Below are 17,593 nucleotides of genomic sequence, written 5' to 3'. Positions count from 1 at the left end.
AATTAATTAATTAATTTGCACGAATTATTAAGCATTCATTATTTTGGAATTATATTACAGGAACTTGTGAGAAAGCACTGCCCTTTTCCAAAAGGGTAAAAAGATACCAAAACTCTGGCTGCAGAATTGTGGATGTACTGAAGAGAACAAAGAGTTTTAGATGGAAAACCATAGAAGAATTGCCGAAGTCAGGCCCACAAAATGATTTTAATCTTCTATTAATATTAGCCCGTTTCACTATGAGCTGCACTACAGTTCCCAGCGTGCACTGGAACATAATGTGTGCTCCCACCCACTCTCCAACAACGATCTACAGGACAGCACCACAAAAACAGTGTCCAGTTCAGGTGAATGGGCCGTTTTAAAAACCCTACTGTTCAATGGGGACATTTAAAGAAGTTTAACAGTATCTGCAGCTAATGTAGTCTATGGTTTTATATAAAGCGATTTGTTTTTATTTAAGATTATTTTTGATTTGTTCAGGTATTAAGAGCCTATTTTTTGCCATTATAGTTTTGGTGTATTTTGAGCGAACAGTGGCCAGTTTGGTTCATGACAAAATGTCGAGCAGGAATAAAATAAAACAGCTGGTCCACAGGTTTGTTGAGATTTTTAATGTGGTCCTTTCAGTGGCCGTTGTTTGACACCCCTGATTTAAAGTACAGGGCAAAGTCTAACGATGTTGCGACTACAGAAGAATGCAGACGTAGTCAGAGATGGTCAAATAGGACACCAGGCTTTCGTACAGTAGACTGGAATATGACCAATAACAAGAATGGGTACCACTTTAGGATACGACTGCCCTCGTAAATAATTTATGGTAGGTTTAAAAGTAGTTTATTTATGATTATTAATAGTTAATAAGCAGTTACAACATACAAATACTAAGGAAAACACTGACTGTTGTTGTTCGCCTAACAGAGTAAACGCACATTCGTCTATGCTGTGAAAGCTCAGGTGTTGCCAGTTACTGATCTTTGATTTTTTCATCAGCCAGTGTTAAACCTGTGAGCCTTATCTCAGATTAATATACTTATTTTAAACCATTCATAAACTTATAAGGGTGGTCTCATTTTAAAGTGGAATGCAAGAATGCAGTCTAAACTGGCAGAGGTGGCTGACTTTGCGCCAACAATCAAAAATCCAGTGTTTTTAATGTTTATCTTAAGAAAATGAGAGCTGAATACTCTCATAACATTCTTACAGCAATGTTATAATGTGAAATATTATATTTCACTTAGGCTTATTACAGTGTCCACACTATGGCACAATTCAAATCACAAGACAGACGTATCAGTATTCACTTTTTTACCAGTTTACCTCCCATTCGCAGCATGCAGACACTCAGATTAGAGCATCTCCCTCCTCCTCCTCTTCCCTACACCCCATCCGGAGCACGCTGCAGATTACTGCTTTGGGTTTGGGTCTATGGTAAATAGGTGCGTTCTCGTCCCCCGGGGGGGATAAACGAAGCGAAGGGGGAGAGGCGATGAGAAATGCCTCAACTTTATCAGGCCGAGCAGGAGAGGGCCCAAAGAACAGGGACCTGCCATAATTGCATATTAAAGTGACAACTAGCAGAGCGTTCGCTATCTGTCACACAGGGCATCGTATTATGATGGCAGGAATGGGATGTTCACTGCAAAAAGGCTCCCTGTGGAAACACTCATCAGGAATAATGGCTTCCCTCGCCAAGGCTTCTGAGTACTTCTAGAAGCTGTGTGGAAATAGCTTCTTGAAAAATTATAAATAAATAATAAAAATTACCTTACTCGGATTCAAATACCTCTCAGGGTGCTTCTCCCCTGCACACAGTAGCAGAACCATTAGCACCGGAAAACTGGAACTTGGTCATCAGTCCAGTGCTGAGGGCTCCAGTGCTGGTTTTGGTAGGACGGTACCAACAGGACCTATTAGAACATTTGGAAACTTATGAGCTCATAACCAGAAGACTCATCTGGAGATGACTTGTTAAGCATCTAGAGCTGGTTTGCAGTTGGGGTTGCGTGACAGATTTTTAAAAAACCAACAGTGATAAAAATGATATAACAGTGAGTTCCGGCCATGCGAGGTGATTGATTGAGAGTCGTTCTAACTGTGCTGTTATTTCACCAAGCATCACGGGTTTTTCACAAACACTATCACTCCACTGAGATGCTGTTGCCAAGCAACGACTCTGACAGCTGTAGGAGACCCTCAAGCCGTTTGAACATTTTTACTTATTACTTTGCCACAAACAGAAAACGGACGCTGTTAAGATCACATTTGACCGACAGCCGATTTGGTCCGACTCTGAAAACGAGACGACACTAAATTCCCAAACTGTCGTCGCCACTGAGCAGCTTTTCAGTCGGCAGCTGTGACAGAAGAACAGCTGAACAACCTGGAATCAGCCAGAAATGAACCCAACACCATTCGCCAAACTAAACGGGCTGTAAGAAGCTTTACAGACCGGCTGGAACAAAACAACATTAATACTGATCTGGAGAAACTGGCCAAACTGAGCTGAACCTGATATTGGGTCAGTTTTATGGCTCAGTCTGATTTGGTCCGACTCTGAAGATCAGACATGTTCCAGCCGGTCTGTAAAGCTTCTTACAGCCCGTTTAGTTTGACGAATGGTGTTGGGTTCATTTCTGGCTGATTCCAGGTTGTTTAGCTGTTCTTCTGTCACAGCTGCCGACTGAAAAGCTGCTCAGTGGTGACGACAGTTTAGTGTCAATTTAGTGTCGTCTCGTCTTCAGAGTCGGCCTTCAGGAATTCCCGGAATCTCGCAAAATTGTATCTGACTTAGACGCACTCTAGGTGGCTTTGCCAAGATGCTCGGCTGTCGTGAAGGTCCAGACAGCCAGAGAAATCAAGAGCCCTGTAACTCTGTGAAAATAAGAGTAACCGACTTCAAGCTTTACATGAGGGGACTGGAGATAACAACGTTCTGTATGTGATCTCTGAAGCTCTAAAAATCAGCTCACCAGCACCCCCTACTATGAGCTCCCCTTTCATGAGACATTGATTTAGAAATTTCACAGTTTGTTCACACCCTAAAAAGTCTGTTCCCACCCACATTTAGCCCAAAATGCCCCCGGTTGTCCCTGGATGAAACCACATCTGCCCCTGGGAAATTATGCTGACACTTGGTGCCAAAGTTGATGACAATTTAGTGAATCACTCTTCCAGGTGAGGCTAAAGTTGCCACCAGTGGGCGCACCAGAATGTAAAATAGAGTAGTATGTTTGTCTATTGATTGCTTTTTGGAGTTACTACTTGATAAGAGTTTGTTAAGCTGGCATTAGTTAGTTTGGAAGCTCAAACTATGTGTACTTGTGTTTATAGGCTGTGTTTGATTCCACACATTAGTCTGTGTAAATGTAGACATGCGTGAAGAACGGTGCAGTTTATGGCTTCATACTGTAAGTAACTTTATTTTGCCAGCGTCTGCCCAAAAAGACAATCAGAGTGTTAATCGTGGTTATTAGGGTGGTTCCAGCTGCCTCGAGCAGGTGGAAAATGCACTAGAACCAGAACCGTTCTCGTTACTGAATGTGCATGGGAAAAAACACAGCTCTTTCCAAGCTATCTGACGAAATTTTCACAGGAGGTCTGAACCAAAGTCAACCTAAAAAGCCATTCCTGTTGCCATTTTGATGACGGCTGACAGCCAAGCCACTCTCAGGCAATAGCTTCAAACATATCAGTCTTCTGTTTACCATCTGTCGCTTCACAGTGCAGTAAAAATAAACAGCAGTAGATGGATTTAAGAGCCGTCACTCCATTTCTCAGGCCGAGGACTGGTTGTTGGTCGATGACTTTCAGTATTAACTTGTCGGCACCGGAGAAGCAATACAGTAAGGCTCCTCAGGACCCCATTTAGCTGTCTGCGCCAGGCCTGATGGCCGGGAGAGGCAGCGCCATATTACTATTGATTTTGCTGGAAGTGATTGCACACAAGCTACACTTATCTAGAAAAAAAAAAACTCTTTTCATTTGTCTGAAAGCAATCTCTACTCCCAGTTTAGGAATAAGGATGGGGTTCTATGGAAATATGGGCACTTCACAATAAACATGGAGCACTCAGTGCTTTGATTGTAATTGATTCTTGAAACGGCAAGCTGTCAGACATTGCAGGATGGCTATTTTCGGCCTGCTGTGTCTTCAATTTTTTTTGCCAAGTGCTGCGACACATTAAGAAACCAACAAACTTGTAAATGAGAATGCCCCCAGTCGTACTGGGAATCGGCGCAGAAAGCAATCAGGTAACGTTCTCTGGTGACACTGAAAGGTAGCGTTTTTCAGTCCGTCTCCTGGGGTGAATTTCAGCTAAATTGGTATTTAATTGCCTTGTTTGGACATTGATTCTGATGTAAACACCATTTTGCTTTTGTAGCTCCCAGAATCTTTGTAATCATATTCCTATTTGCCTGGTTGTCACAGCTTTATGGAAAGTGCATATTTGTTTGCGTTTACCATTTCCACATGAGTCAACACGGTATAAGCAGCATGGGATTGTTTTGTTATTGTCTCATAACATCTAGCTTCGTACTGGCTTCAGGAGACGGAAAGTGTCCATGCTTTGGTCCAATGTTTACAAGGCAACCAGCCTGAATTGGCCTTCGATCCAAAGGCTTCCTGCTAACCTCAACACCACCTATCATACCAATCAGTGGCGTGAATACCTGTCTGACGCGGCGGGGCCAGAGAGACAGCTGAATATGAAATGCAATCAGGCCGTTTACTGCTCCCTGTTTAGGGGCCTTGCCTAGATTGGATTAGTGTGTGGAATTGATTGGCCTCATTCTCCGGCTCAAGGCTGGGCTTGATTGATAGATGCATTGTGCGTGCTTGTGTCTTCGACAATACCTGTGATGAATAGGGCGATAGTGCCGTGTCTTCCTTGGGCCGCCAATGAATCACCAGAAGCAATTTATCACTGTGGTGTTAAAAGGTGTCAGGCCAAAAAACAACAGGGGTTGGGATCGGTTGTTTTACCCTTTTCCCATTGGAACTGTTCTGTCTCACCTCCCTCGACTAAGGACCAGATTTTCCTACCGAATCTCAAACATATTGACGAGTTAAGTGACCAAAGAAGTACTGGGACAGGACTAGATTTGAGGAGTTGCTGGGGTTAGCATAACAATTTCACCACAGGACGTCTGCAGGGTTTATAGGATAAGAAATCATGGGGTAAATTACAGACGTGAGCGGGGCTGCATGATTTACGCAGCGCCATAAAAAAAAAAAAAAAAAAAAAGTATAAAACGTGTCTAATCATGTAATTTACTTGCCGTGCCGGGTGTGATGTGAGGTTAGCCTGGGAATTTACACTTAAAAGTCAACATCACTGCAGAAAATCAAACTTCGTCATTGTACGTGTTTAATGTTCATGTGATGTATAAAGAATGCAAATAAATGTTTCTTCCAGTGCCTTTACACTTACAGTCAGCATCTTTTTCACAGGACATCATGGAATTTTTACCAACGTAGCATTTCATATACTGTTATTTTTATGGCTCATTTAATAGCATTAGATAAATATAACCAGGATTAATTTATGGTTTATTTTATGGCACACAATGAATAATACTTGGGGTTAATTTATGGTTCATTTTATAGCACAGATGAATATAACCTGGGGTTAATTCATGGTTCATTTTATAGCATGGGATTAATATAACCTGGGGTTCATTTATGGTTCATTTTATAGCATGGGATTAATATAACCTGGGGTTAATTTATAGTTCATTTTATAGCATGGGATTAATATAACCTGGGGTTAATACATGGTTCATTTTATAGCATGGGATTAATATAACCTGGGGTTAATTTATAGTTCATTTTATAGCATGGGATTAATGTAACATGGGGTTAATTCATGGTTCATTTTATAGCATGGGATTAATATAACCTGGGGTTAATTCATGGTTGATTTTATAGCATGGGATTAATATAACCTGGGGTTAATTCATGGTTGATTTTATAGCATGGGATTAATATAACTTGGGGTTCATTTATGGTTCATTTTATAGCATGGGATTAATATAACCTGGGGTTAATTTATAGTTCATTTTATAGCATGGGATTAATATAACCTGGGGTTAATTTATAGTTCATTTTATAGCATGGGATTAATATAACCTGGGGTTAATTCATGGTTCATTTTATAGCATGGGATTAATATAACCTGGGGTTAATTCATGGTTCATTTTATAGCATGGGATTAATATAACCTGGGGTTAATTCATGGTTCATTTTATAGCATGGGATTAATATAACCTGGGGTTAATTCATGGTTCATTTTATAGCATGGGATTAATATAACCTGGGGTTAATTCATGGTTCATTTTATAGCATGGGATTAATATAACCTGGGGTTAATTCATGGTTCATTTTATAGCATGGGATTAATATAACCTGGGGTTAATTTATGGTTCATTTTATAGCATGGGATTAATATAACCTGGGGTTAATTTATAGTTCATTTTATAGCATGGGATTAATGTAACATGGGGTTAATTCATGGTTCATTTTATAGCATGGGATTAATATAACCTGGGGTTAATTCATGGTTGATTTTATAGCATGGGATTAATATAACCTGGGGTTAATTCATGGTTGATTTTATAGCATGGGATTAATATAACTTGGGGTTAATTTATGGTTCATTTTATAGCATGGGATTAATATAACCTGGGGTTAATTTATAGTTCATTTTATAGCATGGGATTAATATAACCTGGGGTTAATTTATAGTTCATTTTATAGCATGGGATTAATATAACCTGGGGTTAATTCATGGTTCATTTTATAGCATGGGATTAATATAACCTGGGGTTAATTTATAGTTCATTTTATAGCATGGGATTAATATAACCTGGGGTTAATTCATGGTTCATTTTATAGCATGGGATTAATATAACCTGGGGTTAATTCATGGTTCATTTTATAGCATGGGATTAATATAACCTGGGGTTAATTCATGGTTCATTTTATAGCATGGGATTAATATAACCTGGGGTTAATTCATGGTTCATTTTATAGCATGGGATTAATCATTTAAAACATTGGATTAATGTAACACGGAATGTAACACGGAAAAAATACAACCTGGTGTTATTTCTATGGTTTGCTTTATTGCATGGGATTAATATAATTTGGGGTTATTTCAACAGTTCATTTTACAGTGCAGGATTAATATATCTTGGGGTAAAGTCCATCATTAGACATCAGCTTCTTCCACCAGCACTGGTGGCTGCTTATTTCATTAAGAAGACTAATACTTGATCTCTCAGCCACAGGATTCAGACATTCCTGTTAAGGTTAAGAACCACAACAACCATCACTAATGAATGTAATATTTTAGTGCCTGAGTTGGAGTATGTGTAATAAATTACTGCCATTTATCACAAATTGGCACCTTTGAGCCGGCAGTAATTACAAGCCTTAATCATCTAATTGCTACTCATTTAAGAAATTGAATTATTGTCACCATATGTGAGGAGAAATGTTCGATTTTGGGGTTTTTCCATGGGCTCATTCATTTATTTCTCAATTTACCTCTCCCCCCGTCTCTCTCGCTCTCCTGTTCTGCCGTGATACTATATCATTCTGATAATAGCGTGGCCATAAAATGGCATATTGTCTCATAAAATTTGAATAAAATGGATGTAAAGCTGCCGCCAGAAATCGTTTTGTGCTGTATGTAGTCTTTCGGCTCCGAGTTGCTCTCATAACAGGCAGTTATGCTTCAAGTCCTATTGTCTAGATGGATGCGGTATACGTGAGCGAGAGCACTTGCCTGTCTGTGTGCGTCCAAAAAGCAGATAAAGCAATAGACAAAGGTCACGATCTGCTCTTATTAAAAACTTCCTTCACCACTTTTCAGGCTCACAGTCGAAATAATTAATCGTTTTATTCTATCTATTCTCACACAGTGGCACCCAGTGTTGGACAGTAACTGAGTAACTGAGTAACTGAGTAACTAAGTAAATGTAATTAGTCTCTGTACTTTAGTATTTTTGGTGTATCTGTACTGAACTTTCTCCGTTACTGGGCGACTTTTTCCTTTCACTCCACTACATTTCAGAGTCTAATATCCGACTTTTTCCTCCTACATTTTGAGAAATCTGTCGTTCCTTTTGGTTTCTGTGTGTATAAAAACGTAACATGTCAAAACAAAAGAAGCGCAAAGCCAGAGCACCAATCAGGGCCCAGCGGTCACTTTGTTTAGAGCTGGTTTTGACCTGTTGGTCATACCGACCCAGTGCAGCACGCGGTTCAACGTCAGCGCAGCAGCGTAAAACTTTGGGAGAGTCTGTTCAACATAAATGATGAACTAACCTAACTTTGTGTAAATAGAGCTCAATATAGAAATATGTCCACATATGCAGTCGAGACTGACGCGGCTTTTTTCTGAATTTCTACAAACACCGTTTCATTTTATAGTAAATGAGTTTGGGCTGGTTTATGTTTATGAACAGACGCCTACAGATCAACATAGTAAAGGAGCTCATCTGTGATCCAGAGTTTAAAGCCAGTTTTTATTCAACTTAAACTTGGAACTAAAACTTCTACTTTTACTGGAGTAACACTTTACCTTGGGTGTCTCGACTTTAACTCAAGTACATGTTTTGTGTACTTCGTCTAACACACGTCTCTACCTTGCCTTAAAAGCCACTTTGACTTTTAATTCATCCCAGTTTCACATCAGCTGCACATAAAACCCCACTGACTGCATTGTGGACTCACAGTGTGTATGTTCTCCTCAGGTTCCTTTATGATGGTGAACGCGTCCGGCCGCGCGTCCGGCCAGAAGGCCCACCTCCTCCTCCCGACTCTCAAAGAAAACGACACGCACTGCATCGACTTTCACTACTCCCTCTCCAGCCGGGACGGCCGCAGCCCCGGATCCCTGAATGTCTACATCAAGGTGGACGGTGGGCCGCAGGGGAACCCCATCTGGAACGCCTCTGCACCGGTCACCGAGGGCTGGGCCAAGGCCGAGTTGGCCATCAGCACCTTCTGGCCCAACTCCTACCAGGTGAGAGTAGCCCAAAAGCACAAGAGCCGTGTGACATCAGCATTCAGTACTGAGAGTTCAGGTTTTTGGGATCTTTTTGGGATTTGATTGGCTCAGTTAGGTTTCTAGTTAATATACACTACTGTTAAAAAGTTTGAAAATCAATTGCCAGAATAAAAAAGTGCAATAAAACCACAAAAACAACATTGATTAAAATAAACGATTTGCCATTTTGTGCAAGTACTCTGCAAACAAGAAGTTATTACATGATAAATAAGGTACTGCGATCTGTTTATCTTAATATTTTTTTTCCTGAGGTTTGTTTTGAAATGTAACACATTCTGGATATGAATTATTAGGACTTGGTTTTCTCTGTCATATAGACATAATCACCATTTTGTGTGTTTCTGTATTGTGGCTGTATTTGTCTTCTGTCTGTTCTTGTTCATCCCTACATGGTCACGTCTGTTTCACGTGTCACTTGTCATGTATAGGCTGAGCCTAATCTTGGCATCAGTCCTGCTATAAAACTGCATCAGCTCAGTGTCTTACGGGCTGGATGGGTGTCTGGTATCTGTGCGCAAACGAATAAACTTCACCTCTCCAGACGTACGGCTGGTCCCCTGGTTAAATTAGGGTCCTACTTATTACGTATTTTATACGTTTATCTGCAGCCAAATTTGTTTTACATCGTTGAAAACTCCAAACTCGTAAGCAGCGGTCAGGTGGGATGAATGGAATATGTGGATAAATGTCAATAGTATGAAGCTGTTTTTTTTTTCTGATCAACTTCATATCACACTTCAAAGCAAGGAGTGGGGGGGGGGGGGGGGGGGGTCAGTGGTGGTGGGTGGTTTCTAAAGGGGTGACAGACAATGCCCAATGTAAACACAGATCAAACACAGGACACAGGTGATACAAAACAAATGACCAGACAGCAACTGTAGAAGACTGCAACTGTTCTGGAATAGAGTCGCGTATCAGTTACTACATGTGCATTGCTTTGCTTTATTAAGCTTAGCTGTAAGATTTGAACTAGATATATAGAATTTCATTACATCTTCATCTTTTCCTCTTTTTTGGTAGCTGTAAAATCCATCATTAGCATATCTTGCTGAGTCAAAGAAAAGAAGAGTTTATTCATCATTTAAGAGGCATAAATGTGGCAACAGTGGAATAGTCTATGGAATATTCCATAGATCTGCTACTTTAGATCGTTCCCACATGTGCGTGAATGTACCAGGTGCAGAGGTACAAATATTGCAGGTGTGTATAGAAATACATTTCATTTAGAATCTCCTGCAAGGTCTTGAACATGCTCTGTGCATTTTTCAGTCAAAAGGAGGAGCAGTGATGGAAAAGCTCTCGCTCTCAGAGCTGTCCAACTGCTGACTGCTTAATATGATAGTCTGTCAGAGTACTGGATGCACTAGATGGGGCAGTCGTGGGCTGGACGTCAGGGAACCAGCCCTGTGACCGAAAGGTTGCCTGTTTGATCCCCAGAGCCGACAGTCCATGACTGAGGTGTCCTTGTTCAAGACACCCAACCCCCAACTGCTCCCCAGGCGCTGTGGATAGGGCTGCCCACTGTTCTGGGCAAGTGTGCTCACTGCCCCCTAACGTGTGTGTTCACTAGTGTGTATGTGGTGTTTCACTGCACAGATGGGTTAAATGTGGAGGTGAAATTTCCCCATTTGTGGGACTAATAAGGGTCTCTTAATCTTAACTGTCCAAAGGCTTGTTCTTTGCCTAGAACTCCAGCCCAAGTTCTTCCCTCACACATCTTGAAAGCACAATGCAAAGTCACCAAGTTACCTGAAAAACTTCATTGCAGTTTACCAAATGTTCAAGTTAAATGATTTTTGGTGCCACTGCTTATTCAACACACAAAAGATGGTTCTTCAAGGGTTCTTTACTAAAGAAAATGGTTCTATGTAGAACTATGAACACTCAATGAACCCTGCATCATACATGTTCTTCAGATTGATGGAGAATGTGCTGTAGATGGTTCTATATGGAAACTTTATGGAAAGGGTTCCATATAGCACCAAAAAGTGTTCTATTGTTACAAGCTTGTATGGTAACAATAACAGAACCCTTTTTGGTGCTTTATAGAACCCTTTTCAAAAAGGATCTGTATAGAACAATCTACAGCACATTCGTCATCAGTGTGAAGAACCCTTCATGATGCAAATGGTTCTTTGAGTGTTTATATTTCTACATAGAACTGTTTTCTTTAGTAAAGAACTCTTAAAGAACCATCTTTAAATGTTAAGGGTAAATCAATTCCCACCAAAATGCTGTTGACAGTCACAAACACACACACACACACACACACACACACACACACACACACACACATATATATATATATATATATATATATATATATATATATATATATAAAATATGTAACATTTTGTTTATGATTATATATGTTTTATATTATGTTCATGATTATGTTATGATCTATTTAAATCCATAACGTTAAAACCAATAGTAATAAGCTTTAGTACAGTACTGGATCATTATTAATTAATATTCTATACATTTTGTTTATTCAAATATTAACATTTTTCTCAGCAAATAAACACAAACTACACAAAGAAATAGATTTTGAAAACGTGTCTTGGGTGATTAAAACTTTCCCCCAGTACTGTATATATATATACACATAAAACTGTGTCCACAGTGGAGTTTCAGTGTCATCTTTATTGGTTGTGTAACAGTCATAAGAGGCAAAGATGCTATTTTTTCACTCAGTGGTTTGTCAATAAGACCCTGAGTGTCGTCGTTAGTGACCGTCCTATGAAGCCTAAAAACTCAGCCAAATTGAGCTGGCCTGCCTGAGACTTCTTCACTTCGGGACTCATTTCATTTGGCAGCGAGTGTGTTTTTTTTACATACTGAAAGTATGAAAGACATCTAATTGGATCCCTTTCCTGCGTCCAGGCAGATTTGGGTCTAACGGCGAATTGGCCCTTCCGACCTGTGCAGGGCGGCCTAATGCACGGTGGCTTCGGACCACTTTGGCTGTAATGGTCTAAATGAGCCTATTTTCAGTCCTCCAGTCTGGGTGAATGGAACCAAAACAACTTCGGAAACGTGGGCTGCACTCGCCCTGCCGCAATTAACTCTGCAATTCCTGCTGTACCTTAATCAGTCCCGCAAATGGACACGGCGAATATGCTCTCAGCCATTTTCGATGTCTGCATGTCCTCGTGCCATGCGCTTCCTCTCTCTCTCTCTCAGTTCAGTTCACAATAGCTTTATTAGCGTGACTGTGAGGTACAGTATTGCTAAAGCATCACAACGGTAGAAGTGAACAACAAAAACAGTAATGAAAACAGAATAAGATGGAAAAAAACATCAATAATCACATTATTATAATCACAATATTATAATCATATCTTCTTCTTATTTTTATCACTGTTTATAATTCTAACCACACAAATACAAATGAGTAAACTAATGGCAGTTGGGGGTCAATGGAGTCGGGGTATGGAGGGTGAGGGTAAGTGAAGTGGGGGTATGGAGGGTGAGGGTAAGTGAAGTGGGGGTATGGAGGGTGAGGGTAAGTGAAGTGGGGGCATGGAAGCTGAGGGTAAGTGGAGTGGGGGTATGGAGGGTGAGGGTAAGTGAAGTGGGGGCATGGAGGGTGAGGGTAAGTGAAGTGGGGGTATGGAGGGTGAGGGTAAGTGGAGCGGTGGTATAGGAGGTGAGGGTAAGTAGAGTAGGGGTATGGAGGGTGAAGGTAAGTGGAGTGGGGGTATGGAGGGTGAGGGTAAGTGGAGCGGTGGTATAGGAGGTGAGGGTAAGTAGTGTAGGGGTATGGAGGGTGAGGGTATGGAGGGTGAAGGTAAGTGGAGTGGGGGATGGAGGGTGAGGGTAAGTGAAGTGGGGGTATGGAGGGTGAGGGTAAGTGAAGTGGGGGTATGGAGGGTGAGGGTAAGTGGAGTGAGGGTATAGAGGGTGAGGGTAAGTGGAGTGGGGGTATGGAGGGTGAGGGTAAGTGGAGTGAGGGTATAGAGGGTGAGGGTAAGTGGAGTGAGGGTATAGAGGGTGAGGGTAAGTGAAGTGGGGGTATGGAGGGTGAGGGTAAGTGGAGTGGGGGTATGGAGGGTGAGGGTAAGTGAAATGGGGGTATGGAGGGTGAGGGTAAGTGGATTGGGGGTATGGGGGCTGAGAGTAAGTAGAGTAGGGGTATGTGGGGATGGGAGGGTGGGGCTATGTCTCTCTCTCTCTCTCTCTCTCTCTCTCTCTCTCTCTCTCTCTCTCTCTCTCTCTCCCCCTCAGCTTCTCTCACTCTGTCAATATGTTTGCCTGTCGGTGCGCACGGCCCTCTGAAGATTAGCTATGTAATTGAATTAGCTAATGAGGAGGATAAATATTTAGCCTCTATTGTGAATATTGAGCTTGGCTGTGGCTGCACAGTAAACGAGTATTTACTCAGGCTGCATGTTTGGCCAGCAGGTAATTTTAAAAGCTGAGTGTATGTGTGCGCTCGCCCGGAGATTTCTGTCATCGCTGAAATTTTTAATGCCATTTGAGCGTTTGTGTTCAAAGGAAGCTATTTAGAGTCTGTTGAAAAGAAGCTCTTCCTTCCTAACTGAGCCGAGCTCGATGAATTGGCTGTTAAATATTGGGTTTTAATATCTGCTGGAGAGCCCCTCCCCGGGATCATAAACTATACAGGAAGAAAAACATCCCGCTGTGCGTTTGATTGGAGCAATGAACGTCACCCAACAGATAAGTGGCCAATTTTGCCAAATGAATCTCTGGCTTAATTGACAAGTTCCCCGGCACGGCGAGGTTTGAGTCCTGCGGCGCCATTTTAAGAGCTTCCACGTTTGAAGAGGACGCCCGTGCCATGTTGTGAAACTTATTACGCGTGAAATCTGTCATTTCTCTTCCCTCTGGACGGGTCTGAAGGGTAAAACTCTGCGGCGTGGCTGTGGATGTGGCGGTGGAATTTGTGCTGATTTGACCTTGATTGAAATGGTTATTGGAGTTTTCACAGCGAAAAGGTTCCGGGTTCATAAACTTAGCAGTTAATCGGAAATGGCTTCGTATGGAGGCCAAACGAGGACTGCAGTATGTCAGAGACTGAGGCAGCAAAGTGCATTCTGACTAATCAGCAGATGTCAGTAGATAATCAACCAATATTTGCTTAAGTACTGAATCAACAATGTATTTTAAAAATAATATTTGCGCATATGTAAAACCTTCCTCCAGCTGGCAGCACATGCTTGTGTTTGAAGTAATATAAAGAAATAACTGGAATATAGAAAGGGCAGGAAATGTACAGCTTTGTATAAATGTGTACACTGGTACAGTATTCCATACAGCATATACTGATAAAGTGTATGCTATATATAATGTACATACACATACAAGGTATACAGTGGTACGGTATGCAGTATACAGTCTATACGAGTATATTGTGTGATATACAGTATATACTGGTACAGTATGCAGTATAGAGTATGTACTGGTATGGAATGTAATACATACTGGTCCAGTATATGCTAGTGATCCCAACATATGCTATTTACTGCATACTGTATACTGTATACTACAGTATACAACATCTACTGGTGCATCTATATATTGACACTAGTATGTACTGCATACTGGAACAGGACACAGACTATACTAGTACAGTATGCCAGTATACAGTATGTGTGGGACATATTCAATATATACTGTTACAATATTCAATATATAGTATGCACTGGTACAGAATACAGCATGTGCTGGAACAGTATGCAGTATACAGTATGTAATGGAACAGTATGTACTGGAACAATACAAAGTACTGGTGCAATGTTCGATATATAGCATGTACTGGTGAAGAATACAGTATATATATATATATATATATATATATATATATATATATATATATATACAGTATGCAGTATAGAGTATATGCCTTTACAGGATACACATATACAGTTAATGATTAACAGCTCTGTATTTAGTTACCTGCTAATAAACACAAAGAGGTTTGTGTGATCTCCCTCTGACCAGGCTAGGGTCTACCTTCTTCTCTGTAACTCGGTGGGTCAGTATTGCAGCACTCTGGCCTGCAGGACGGGAAAATAAGCCATTAAGACTCACTAACTCTGAATGGAGTTGTAGACTTAATCCCTCTCCCACTCCTAATGGCTGATCAGTGGGAGGAGTGGGCCATCAGGGGAAGCCAGCAACTCTATTCTAAACCATTCTAAACCGTGGCCAGGTTCTGGCTCTGCCGTCTCAGCTCCTGCCAGCTCGGAGAGAGGGGGCACTCAGCGGACCACACATGTCTCCACCACATGGCATGGGCAGCATGGCGTTCACTCTCTGCCAAACCCATATGTGAAAGCTGCGAGAGAGGAAACGAGAGCGTCTGTGTCCGTGTGTGCGCTGCTTTGTTACATTCAGTTAAAACTTGGATTATAATTTTGTCAGTTAGAAATACAGTATAAATTAGGGCTGCATGGTATGTCATGTGGTAATCTTCACCGTGTTTGCAGTGCTGATTTCACTGAAGACTGCAGTATGTGAATGAGCCCTGTGATCATGAATCCAATCATGAATGCTTTGTGCATCCTGACCAATCACAGGTTCATTGTAATCGCAAAACGTAGTAATATAATCGCAATACCAGTATTTTGCTCATATTATGCATACAGCTGCCGGAGGATCATGCAGTGAAATTTGCGTTTTACAATACTGTGAGAAGGCCACTCTTCACCAATCAGTCAACCACCTAACCAACCAACCTTTATTTGATTCAAAAGTACAGTGAGGCTGACCATTAACACTGTAGCTGAACAAATTACACAGAGAATGAAAAATTTTAATGAAATTTATCAGCAAAACAAGATCTATACCAAATAATAATAAAAAAACAATGCAAAAGCAAGCAAACAAACCAACGTAGATAAAACGCAATAAGAACATTAAAATTTTAGAAAAATCTAATAACTCCAGTGAGTGAGCTGTAGAGTCTCCTGTAGTGACTCCAGTGAGTGAGCTGTAGAGTCTCCTGTAGTGACTCCAGTGAGTGAGCTGTAGGGTCTCCTGTAGTGACTCCAGTGAGTGAGCTGTAGGGTCTCCTGTAGTGACTCCAGTGAGTGAGCTGTAGGGTCTCCTGTAGTGACTCCAGTGAGTGAGCTGTAGGGTCTCCTGTAGTGACTCCAGTGAGTGAGCTGTAGGGTCTCCTGTAGTAACTCCAGTGAGTGAGCTGTAGGGTCTCCTGTAGTGACTCCAGTGAGTGAGCTGTAGGGTCTCCTGTAGTGACTCCAGTGAGTGAGCTGTACAGTCTCCTGTAGTGACTCCAGTGAGTGAGCTGTAGAGTCTCCTGTAGTGACTCCAGTGAGTGAGCTGTAGGGTCTCCTGTAGTGACTCCAGTGAGTGAGCTGTAGAGTCTCCTGTAGTGACTCCAGTGAGTGAGCTGTAGGGTCTCCTGTAGTGACTCCAGTGAGTGAGCTGTAGGGTCTCCTGTAGTGACTCCAGTGAGTGAGCTGTAGAGTCTCCTGTAGTGACTCCAGTGAGTGAGATGTAGGGTCTCCTGTAGTGACTCCAGTGAGTGAGCTGTAGGGTCTCCTGTAGTGACTCCAGTGAGTGAGCTGTAGGGTCTCCTGTAGTGACTCCAGTGAGTGAGCTGTACAGTCTCCTGTAGTGACTCCAGTGAGTGAGCTGTAGAGTCTCCTGTAGTGACTCCAGTGAGTGAGCTGTAGGGTCTCCTGTAGTGACTCCAGTGAGTGAGCTGTAGAGTCTCCTGTAGTGACTCCAGTGAGTGAGCTGTAGGGTCTCCTGTAGTGACTCCAGTGAGTGAGCTGTAGGGTCTCCTGTAGTGACTCCAGTGAGTGAGCTGTAGAGTCTCCTGTAGTGACTCCAGTGAGTGAGATGTAGGGTCTCCTGTAGTGACTCCAGTGAGTGAGCTGTAGGGTCTCCTGTAGTGACTCCAGTGTTTGAGCTGTAGGGTCTCCTGTAGTGACTCCAGTGAGTGAGCTGTAGGGTCTCCTGTAGTGACTCCAGTGAGTGAGCTGTAGGGTCTCCTGTAGTGGCTCCAGTGAGTGAGCTGTAGGGTCTCCTGTAGTGACTCCAGTGAGTGAGCTGTAGGGTCTCCTGTAGTGGCTCCAGTTCACTGCAGATAAAAGCAGATTCTCCCAGTTCAGTGTCAGATAAACAACATCAGATAAACAACACTTAAAACTTTCATCTTTGAGAGAGAGGAGAAAATCACTCTAAGCAAGACTGAGCTGCTACACATCCCTGGAATTACTGGTCCTCATGATGAACCGCCGTTTCATTTGAGAACTCTCTAATTGTTCGTCTGTAGAGACAAGAAGTCTTGGTGTGATTCGGGATGGCTGGTTATCGTTCTTGACTCACATCACAAACCTAAATCGGTCATGCAGGGTTCTCTTCTAAAACATCGAGAGGATCAGACCCTTTCTCACTTGAGAGGCCACCCAAGTGCTCGTTCAGTCTCTGGGCTTGACAACTGCAACTTGCTCTTGGCTGGTCTTCCCATGCAGGCCGTCAAGCCTCTGCAGCTCATGCCAATGTGGCAACACGGCTCAT

At 42.0% G+C, this 17,593-nt stretch overlaps 1 protein-coding gene across 14 annotated transcripts in view; it reads left to right on the top strand.

Moving 5' to 3' along the window:
* Window positions 1–17,593, top strand: part of ptprt (protein tyrosine phosphatase receptor type T) — a 475,774-nt gene that overhangs the window by 121,649 nt on the left and 336,532 nt on the right. For all 14 annotated transcript variants that reach the window (XM_017723239.2, XM_017723236.2, XM_017723234.2 and 11 more), the window contains exon 3: window positions 8,763–9,034. In XM_017723239.2, the coding sequence (XP_017578728.1) occupies window positions 8,763–9,034 (272 nt within the window). The remainder of the gene's footprint in view (window positions 1–8,762; window positions 9,035–17,593) is intronic.

Source organism: Pygocentrus nattereri, chromosome 26, assembly GCF_015220715.1.
Source record: "Pygocentrus nattereri isolate fPygNat1 chromosome 26, fPygNat1.pri, whole genome shotgun sequence".
Classification (NCBI taxonomy): domain Eukaryota; kingdom Metazoa; phylum Chordata; class Actinopteri; order Characiformes; family Serrasalmidae; genus Pygocentrus; species Pygocentrus nattereri.
This window is presented reverse-complemented; position numbering and strand designations above follow the sequence as displayed.